At 37.9% G+C, this 10226-nt stretch overlaps 1 protein-coding gene across 1 annotated transcript in view; it reads right to left on the bottom strand.

Moving 5' to 3' along the window:
• Window positions 1-5580: 5580 nt before the first annotated feature.
• LOC135319260 (ankyrin repeat domain-containing protein 30A-like) overlaps window positions 5581-10226 on the bottom strand; it is a 64013-nt gene continuing 59367 nt past the window's right edge. Inside the window, exons 31-33 of the mRNA XM_064478773.1 lie at window positions 8687-9049; window positions 7913-8108; window positions 5581-6325 (exon numbers count right to left, since the gene is read on the bottom strand). Of these exons, the coding sequence (XP_064334843.1) occupies window positions 8942-9049 (108 nt within the window). The 3' untranslated portion in view covers window positions 5581-6325; window positions 7913-8108; window positions 8687-8941. The remainder of the gene's footprint in view (window positions 6326-7912; window positions 8109-8686; window positions 9050-10226) is intronic.

Here is a 10226-nt window from a genome sequence, read left to right as displayed (position 1 = left end):
ACTGTCAATATCTTAACGGGAAATAACTAAAATGTTAGGCAAACAGCCCAGCAGGTAAATGTTTACTATTTATCATGTAGATCATACACTCTTTCTTCAAAATCTCCACATATTCTTGACATGCTTTTGAAACCAGACCTTGACTTAGACTTCACTCGTCCATCGAGCCTACGAAGAGTCTGTAGGACTGGTTGAAGTTCAGTAGTAGCTGGAAAGAAAATGAAAGAATTAGATTCTTTACTTAAAATACTTCATAGGTAACTAAATGTCAGTTTACTTTTTAAGAAAAGCTGAGACTTTTCTAAGTTTTAAGACGAAAGAAAAATACCTATGTACGATTACAACACAAAATACAAGATTACTACTCTAGACTTTGCCCATGGTTGCATGTTGAATTAACTGCTCCTGTGGCTAAGGATCAGAGCGCCTGGTTTTCTCATTCTTCATTCATTTACTCAGCAACCATGAGCTAAGGGACTGTGACAAGCACTGGACTCACAAGATGAAGATGACAGAGTCCACCCTGAAAGATCTTGTACCATAAACTGGAAAACTAGATGAACAGGCAATTTCGGTACAGAGACATAAATGCCATGTCAGGTATAAAAGAGGGCACAGTTGGAACACTCAAAAGGGACGTCCAGCTTTGTGTCAATACTGTCTGCTCTTTGATGGCTGTGATATGTAAGCAGATACCTGAAGGAGGAGAAGAAAGTGTGGGAGGGAGAGGCAAGAAGCAAACACAAAGAGCGGAGGCAGGAAGGGCACCCGAGGAGCTGGACGCAGTCGGACCAGCCGCTGGAGCACAGGGGCAGAGCAGGGGAGTAAAGAGATACGGCTGAAGATTTGGCAAGAGCCAGATCGATGTGGGTGTTTTTCTTCCAAGCTAAGGAAGTTGGAATTTTTCCTGAGGGCAAAAGGTTAACCAGTGACAAAGAGAATGATAGGAAATTTAATTGTCATCCACCAGGTGACAGCTACATGAACTGTGTTTGCTTGAGTCTGGGTTTTTGGCCTCAGTCACTACCAGAAACTCGAGCTGATGACCTCCATGCTTTCTGAGAACAGGTCCGTGCGCAGGTGACAGGCCCACGGGGACAGCAGGAGAGGAAGGGCACAGCCAGAAATAGAGAACACAGACTTCTTGAGTTTTTTTTAAAGCTATGGATCATGAGGAATACACGAGGAATAAGTATATTTATCATTATGAATGAAATTAAGCTTTCACATTTTTCACTAGATATGTGTAAGAAAAACATTTAACATAGTACCTGTTATTCAAAGAATAGAAAGAGGTGCCATTTACTGTTTACAGTGTAGTTCGGAAATCAACGTCTAACTTTAATTCAGAAATGTTGGCAACATACCTTCTTTTAATTCTGTAGCTATATAAATCATCGACTTCTTCTGCATCTGAAATGAGTCAAATATTATTTTTAATGTTTAAGTTAAACAAGAAACACTATTATAGGAATGACAGCTAGCTTATGAAATGTGGCCTTTAAATACTACTTTTAGAGACTTGACCTAACTTGGGGATTGCTTAAACAGAAAAATAATCACATGAATGAAATAAATTGCTACTTACTTTGATTTTAGATAATAGAGAACATACATATGTAAGGCTATTTAGATTCACTTGATGAAAAGCACAATAAATACTGCCCTGTCGCGTACACATAATTTTACAGGGCGATGCCCGATCTTATGAGCACAAAGAGTTTCAACAATTCATGTTTCACACTGAATGCATTACGTTGTCATTCTTAGAAAAATTACCCTTTATAAAAGTTTAGTTTTTTTTAACGTTAATGGATTTTTCCTTAAAATGAGCTTTCCATTCCTGCACTTTTAGAAAACTAAGATTTTAAGGTCTGTTCTATGCTAATGTTTTTAGTACAGAATCGTAGATACACAAAATGAAGAAAGGGGTTCTGTTATAATGTCAAGCGAAAATTCTACTGCAAACAAGTTAAATTTATTTTGCTCTCTGTAGATGACTAAAATATTTATGTCAGAAAATCTGCTTGAAGAAAAGAAAAGAAAAGGAGAGGCTAGTGCCAGTTTTCAAAGTTGGTTTCTGATTCACAACTTCCTAGAGTTACAAACAAGGAAAACAATACCTAATTCTTTAACTGTAACTTTGTTTCCATTCTAGAAACTAGGGCCAACTTTTTGAAACTTGACTTAATTAGCTACGTATTTAATTATGAAATGTGTGGGGACACTTCAGACTTCAAGTGTCCCCATCTAGAGTGTTCTTTTAAAAATCTTTCTTATAAAAGTCACCCGCTCACTAAACAGGGTCTAAAATAGTACATGAACATAATAAACACTGTGGTGATAACAGCGACACGAGAGCCCAGGCCTTTGTAAATGTTAGGTGCAAAGACAAGATTTTTGGCTACCGTTTGCCAATATTTTCAGAGCCTGTTTTCCATAACATTGTCTGACGAGAGCATTCTAGAGAGGCCTTATGCCATCAACAACGTGACAACAGTGCCAGTGAAGTGAAAAACGCCTAGCAGATGAAGGGAAAAGCCTTTACTGAAATAAATTCATATAACCATTAATAAACACTATGCAAAATGTAGATCACACTTTTACATGAGTTGAATGTGAGATCACTATCTTTTCCTCTGCAAAGCTATTTTCCTAAATAGGTACTTCTGGGACCTTTATGTTTATTTCTAGGTGAGGACCCCTATGTCCAGATGGTGGAAGTGGTCTGAAGTCCAACATTAATAAGGAGAAGGCACCTGCAGTTTTACTTAAACTTTTCCATTTAACAAAAACACAGAAAGGTGAGAAAATCATACACAGGAAGACAATGTATCAGCAAGATTTAATTCTAATGATTTTTAATTAGGAGGATTCTCTCATAACTGGCAGTTCGCAGACTATGTCCCATAGAAATGGAAGGTCCCACTGGGGACACTGCAGGATTGAGGTCAAAACTGAGGTCACAGGCTGGAAGATAATGCTGCCCTCTCTTTCTGAGATCAATTTGATAAAAACACACTTGCCAACACGTATACACACACGTTCATTTCCGAAGTGAATATATTTTCAGATTATTGATACTTTTAAGTTCAAACTTGGTATCATTCTTATTTTAAATGTTATAAAAATAAGTACAATTCCAGAAATGTAATAAAACCAAGGCATTTAACCACTCTCATTCATTATCCTGTTGTAAATAGGTTAACGTATGAAGGAAATGACACTTGTCAGTTTGTAACTATTAAATATATGTATTTTGCTGCAGAGAAAAGAAATGAGAAAGAATTTGTTGATCAAGGAGTTAAAAAATTAAGTCCAGAGAAAAAAGTGAATGAAAGAAAAAGAACTGGAAGAAGTTGAGTGATTGTCTTTCAAAAGATAACGTGCTTCCTCATTTGTCCATTCAGACAAAATGAAATGAGGGCAGGAGGGAGTCCTCAGAGTAGAGAACTGATACCAGAAACAAGGTTACTAAACTCTGCCTCCACCTTATGAGAAGTGAGCTTAACTACTGTGATAGTTTGATTAGAATTAAAATTCTGAGTGGATGTGCCCTGCCTTGGAAGCCTACTTTTAAAAGAAACGTGACCAAGATACTGCTGAGACGCAGTGCTGTGTCATGTAAAAAGTTAAAGTCTTAGGAATATTAATCGTTTTAGCTCTGGTGCATTGGTATAATCCCATTTAGAAAAAGGGCTGCTAAACTGAATGGACATTTGAGAAATTTAAAAATTATTTAAATAAATCATTAGAAAACGTTTCAAAGTGTCAGTAATACACCAAAAGTCCAAAATCAATCAGTGTAAAAGTTAGTCTTCCTATTTAAAATAGATTTGAAGGACATTTATTAACTATTGTGGCCATGCTTCATGTTAGGCACACCAAAACTTAAAAACTCTTGAACATAAAAAAGTCTTTAAAACAGAGAGATTTTGCCTGTTATAATATTGTCTGGAATCAATTTTTAAGTTTTCAGTTCTCAGAAAAAATTCTATGTGCAAGAAAATCTAACAGCGATGTATCTGCTCAGGCTAATTTTAACTTTTTGTATTTTATAGTAATAAAGTTAAGTAACACAATTGAGTAAAACTGTAAAATTGCTTCTGACATGTAGGACAAAACATCCCAGAAATAAACTAGAATGTGAAATCTGAGGGTAAAAATTAGCAAAACAGATAAGGGGTCCATCTGTTACCACTACAACAATGTCAAGGGACAAGGCTATACTTCATGCAGCAGTAAGAGAGGCAATAAACCCAAGTGTTACGAACTGGAAAAAGCTTGCTTCGACAACCAGCGCGACTGAAATCACAGACTTAGAACAACACTTCTGTCAAGCTAGAAAAAAATGCGGAGCAAGCTGGAACTTCACAGTAGGAACAGTCCAAAATGTTAAAACCTTGCAAATAAAGGAGAATGTTAAAGTCAATCCCAATGTCATTTTGAACATTTTGCTTTCTAGAACCATAGCTGAAAAGCTGTGCAAGTCTGTTGTTTTGTTAAGCCCCATGCAAAAACCCATCCCTTCCTGTCATTAAAATGACAGTATGTTCACACCTCTCATAGCAATACTTTATGTTTTCCCAGCAGAAATAATTACATCCCTAGCAATTCCAGAAGGCACCTTCTTTCTCTAAGTCTGACTAAGAAATCTGTAAACAGTAACTGTACAATAGCTCCTGTGAAGCACCCTGTAGTGCTGAGGAAGCCGTGTCTCTGCACCCGGACAGAGCGGGGCTTGTTAATCTCCCTGCTAAATCTAGCGTGATTTGGCCCCACAACCCCACAGAAGAACTACGTGTGCCTTGGAAGTACAACACTGAGTTTAAAATAAGTTATTTTCCAGTGTACCTACAAGTACTAAAAATAGACACCTCTTTCCTCCAAAAACATTAAAGGAAGGAACTGTCCTCAGGAGCTTTCTCTCGCATTGCTTTTGCACTCACACTCACCATCATCCTGTAAATGACACACTGGCGATTTTTTGGTGACAACTAATGAAAACATTTCGAGTTTGCATCATGCTTAGCCGCTGACAGAAGTGTTAGCCATGCGTTTTTTTTTAACACCACGCAGTCTGGTTTCATGACTCTGAAGCAATTAGACTCGATTTACCCACAACACTGTCTACAAAACCTGAGCTTTTTTCTTCTTCGATTTATTATGACATGAAGCCAAGTGAGAAGAAACAGGTTGGGACCTCACTTAACAAGGGCCTGTGCTACCTTTCTCTACATCAAGAAGATCATGAAAACACCATCAAACCATAAGCCAACGCGCACCGCTTTAAATGGCTATTTTAACAACGATACACAATGAAAACTGGTTGTAATTTAAAGACTCCCTATTGTTGCCACCTCGGTATTCCTACAGGTGAGGGCAAGGCAGAGACATAAGCGAACTTCATTTTAAAATTTTAAATACTTGCTATACTTGACTACATATTTAGAAATGTTCTACAACTGCTCAGTAAGACATTTTATAACAATTAAAATAACAATGCTATAAGTAAAATAGCAATTAAGGATGTACTCTTACAGAAGAAAATGATAAAAATTTTAAACTTAAAAACAGAACTTAATGTTTTTAGTGTTACAAGTTTATTGAATTCATAAAAAGAATTTATCTTGGATTCCTTTAAATAAAAAACACCTGTATGTGGTTAAGTATCTCGATGCCAATCATTTACTTATGCTTAGGGGCAGAAAAACTGGGGTGCAGGCAAACTTGAAAATTACTGTGAACCAATGCCAAGCCGAAATCAATCAGAAACTAAGCCAAACATTGGAAAGTGTATCTCTAGTTATTAGGCAATAATACTTAATTTCTAAAATAGAATTTAAAATGGAGCTTTTGAAGAAATTTAAAATTTGTCAGTTTAATTGCATTGATTGAATAAAGTTAATGACAGGTATCTTGAAAATTACAAGTCCAGGGACTTTAAAAAATTATAAAGTTTCTGTCTCCTTTCTTTATTAGCACAATTAATTATGGCTTTTACTTAGTGTGCAGAAGTCAAATAAACAACTCAGAATTTCATCAAATTAAAAACAAGAATTATATCAGAAATCTGAAACCCAAGGGAAAAAAGATAATATAACTAATCGTGAACAAGTGACCGCCCGTGCTAGTTGAAGGGTCTGAAAAATTCCTGAAGTTCCTTCTTCGAGTAACATTCCTTTTGGGCTCTACGCTAGTAGTAGAACTTTCAGCAGAAGGCGGTCCATCAACAGGCCTTGCAGGAACAAAGCCGAGGAAAGAACTCTTGTGCTGTTTCTCCAGCTGCAGTTTAGTGTTCATCTCTGCCAGCCTCTCATTAGCCCTGTGGGGATTGGAAAACACACATTTCATTCATTTCATTTTCTCCCTAAGTGATGTGTATTTTTAAAGTTGCTGTAATAGTAAACAGATTGTCCCATTAAACTGTGTTTTGACACCAAAAAATACATCAGCGCAGACCTACTGTAAACAATTACAGTTTAAAACTGTCCTAAAGAAGGATGTATGGGCCTGGGGGGGCCGTTAACTAACAAGTACTTCAAAGTGGGGAGAGTCAGAGATGGAGACGCCCCCACAGAGGATTCCCGCTGCCTTCTGCACTGGCTGCATCTAGACATACCCTCAGTAAACCAGTTTAGAAATAAAAAATAAACCATCCCTCAAAGCCACTTTCAAGCATTTGCTTTCACCCCCCTTATATACACATTTCACTCATTACCTGGGAGAAATTAAGCATGTAGCACTGAGGAACAGTTTAGAGCCACCAACTCTAGGGGGACACCAGGTGGCACAGTCCACGGTGGGAAAGAACTACGACAGCGCCAGGGGCAATTTCAAGTGTCCCCCAATTTCCCAAAGCTCACTTTGTTACTTTGCTTTTACCAGAGGCCTACATCAACACCTGTTTTCCATAACTAAAAAAATCTCAAGCGCATTTTCACTTTTATGAAAAAAAAGCAAAAAGCCAGAATAGCACTGGGTGATTGTCTTAGCCCAAGCCAGCAGAGGGGCAACGAGCACCCCGAGCAGCGAGAGGGGCCCCACCGAGCTCCTTCCCCAGAACCACACTCAGTATCCCGGCATCACGCCGCCACAGCTTTGGACTGTGTCTGTAAGCACCTGTGCTTTATGCATATTTCTTTTATGCACCCACCAGCAAGATGTGTCCTAAGGTAACTGCCTCTTTGCTTTACACCGACAACTTTCATAGAAACACTCTACTTTTGGATAGCGGGGAGACCTGTAGCTTATAACACTGTTATTCAGGCACCGGAGGTGGGCTCTGCCCTTTCTGTCTTCCACACACCCCCTCGGGCAGGCCACCATATTCTTTTTAGCCACTTTGTGAACCACTATACTGCCCTTCACCCCATGTTAATTTCCCCCTTTCCCAAGCATGCCTTTACGTAGCGGAGACAAACTTAGAAGGATACAGTACTTCGTCTCATGGTGCCCACTAGTGGTGACACCAAATATCACAATCAAGAAAGTAAATTCACCAAACACCAGAATGGGGCCCCTTGGCTTTAAGTTGTACTCTTCCAAAACACAGTTAATTTTAAACTCATTAACATTTCTATTTCTGGGAATTCCAGCTAGAAATTTTGTGATAATATGGCTGTCTAAATTACAAAGTTTGCAAAACCCCTAGCTTAAAGACTAGATCAGGTTAAATATATGCAAATACAAAAAATAAAGTCATGTAAAAGCAACAAAAGGCAGTGAGATGCAAACTGCCCTGGACTGACATTTTAAGGAGAGTTCATTTACTAACACCATTTCCCAAAATTACACTATCTAGTTAGCTCTCACTTGCTACTCACCTCATGCACTTGGCTCAATAAAAATTATGCCTAAGAGGCAAATTAATGACCTAGATTATTTTCTATAATGCTACATTTTCACTTACGAGTTTAGTTGACTTGCCAATGACATTCTATTTTCTAGCTCTTCCAGGTACAGTTGTCTGTATTTTTCCAATTCTTTTTCATTAGAAAAGTAAAACTTTTCAGTTCAGTTTCCAGATCTTTAACTTTGTATTCCATTTGACTTACTGAAGCACATTTATACTCTCTTAATGACTTTTCTTGAGGTGCTGCTTGTGCCTAGAGCAAATTAAAAGGATACAATTTTAAAAATACTTATAACCTGAGTAATTACAGTGTATTTGTTCCTTTTAGTTTTGAGTCAGTGATTCAGAGAGCAATTTTAAGTGTGAAGAAAAGCTGAACTTTAAAATACTTATCATCAATGTCAAGTGAATTAAATCTGAATTACGAAATTAAAGTTGAATCACTCTTATATTAGTACTCGTGTAATGTGATAGTTTAAAGAATAATAGGATCAATTTAAAATTTTAAAAATTGAACAATACAACCTAAGAGTAATCCAAGAGTGTGGCACAGTATTTCCATCACAATATATTCTTTTCCTCCTAGTAGTCTTGATTTACACCAATCGGCCTTAAAATGATTCTCTAGTGACAATTGTTCTGGAAGATCAATCTAATGATAGTAATGATGGAAACTGAATTATTTAAAGGGAGTAACAAATGCGGCCTTCCTTCCAGAAATCTACAAAACAAACTGCTCTATGGGAAGCAGAGGAAACACATAAAATGTACACATCCGAAATCTAATTCTCAGCAAAGTGAGTTAGAGCACGTTACAGATCAATGCTTCACCTGTACAAACTGGCTGATTTCTTTCAATTTTTCTGCTACATCCTGTCTTGCTCTCGCTTCAGTCTCCCGGTTGTACTGCACGACTTGACTGAGTTCTTTCCATTTTTCTGCTACATCCCGTCTTGCTCGCTCTTCAGTCTCCCGTTTGTACTGCTCTACTGGACTGCGTTCCACTGTGTTCATTTCTAGGTGACGTCTGAGGTTTACTACTTCTTCTTCCAACTTCTTCTTCTCCTCTAGTGTGTCACATTTCTTTTACAATTCTTTCATAGATAATAACTCCTTTAGAAAAAGTTGAGTTTCTGCACTCAGATGGAGAAGTACTGAAGATGTAGATTCCACTTTTGTTGGAGGATCAGCATTCTGCATGAAGAAGATAACACTGTTTGCTAATGAGGTTAGCAGACCAAGAACAGCCTAACTCTAACCCAGCATCAAAGGTTGAAATAAATTCAGTTACAATAAAATGGTATCTGCCTTGTGGAATGGAGAAACTCAAATTACCCAGAAAATCAAGAAAGAAGTTCAAACCACCAAGAGTCACTAAAATATACTGTTCACTGTCGTCATCTTTGTTATACATTTGTGCTTGATTTTACACTCTTATTTTTCTGTAATTGTTTCATGTCTTTCCTACATAAAAAGGTGACTATAAGGCACCTCTTAGTGGAAAGTCTCTTACCCCTTCCTAACCCAAGTCTTAACTCTCCATGATTTTTAATTTTAGGGAGATCATATTGAGTTACTTAGGGCTGAATTAATAAATGTCTCCCAAAACAAGACTGTGAAAAAAATGCAATTAATACATCTTACAAATATGGGTTCTAATGCCATAAGCCTTTCTCTGAACTACAAATATTTTATGCTAGTTTGAATTGCATTCCAAGGAGCAATGAATGATTCACAGGGTTAAGGAGAAATCCATCTCCAACCGTAGTGGTTTAGTAAGGTGATCCATACATTTTTCTAAACAAACAAACAAACAAACAAAAAAGCCTTAATTCTTGTAATCCTTTGTGGCTCTCTGCAAAACAAGAGTACATACTCAACAAAAACAAACAAAACAACTTGCTGGAATTTCAGTGACACGGACTTGGGAAGAACCACTTTCCTTCAGATAGAAGGATTATTTGCTAAGACAAGGCAGGCAGAGGTGGTGGTTGTAAAACATCTCTACAAATTCCTTGACACTTCCCCTATGAAATTCCCTCCCCTGAAGTATGTACTGGCCTCAGTCAACTGGTTTCTAGGGGACAGAATGTGGGGCACTGCTGTGTGATTTCTAAGGCTAAATAGCTTCTGACTTTCACTCCGTAGGGATGCTCACCCTTAGAACCCAGCCACCACGTTGTGAAGCCCAGGCCACCTACTGAGTCTTTGTACATGCAGCTGTCCCAGCTGATGACCCCAGGGAGTGTCCTTAACCAAAGCCAGCTCCAACTTCCAGATGTGAGCAGGAACAAGCCTTTAGATTATTCTAGTGCCCGCTTGATGCCAAGTGGAGAAGAAATGAGCTGGCTCCACTGAGCCTTGTCTAAAC

The sequence above is a fragment of the Camelus dromedarius genome, chromosome 24, assembly GCF_036321535.1.
Source record: "Camelus dromedarius isolate mCamDro1 chromosome 24, mCamDro1.pat, whole genome shotgun sequence".
NCBI lineage: Eukaryota > Metazoa > Chordata > Mammalia > Artiodactyla > Camelidae > Camelus > Camelus dromedarius.
This window is presented reverse-complemented; position numbering and strand designations above follow the sequence as displayed.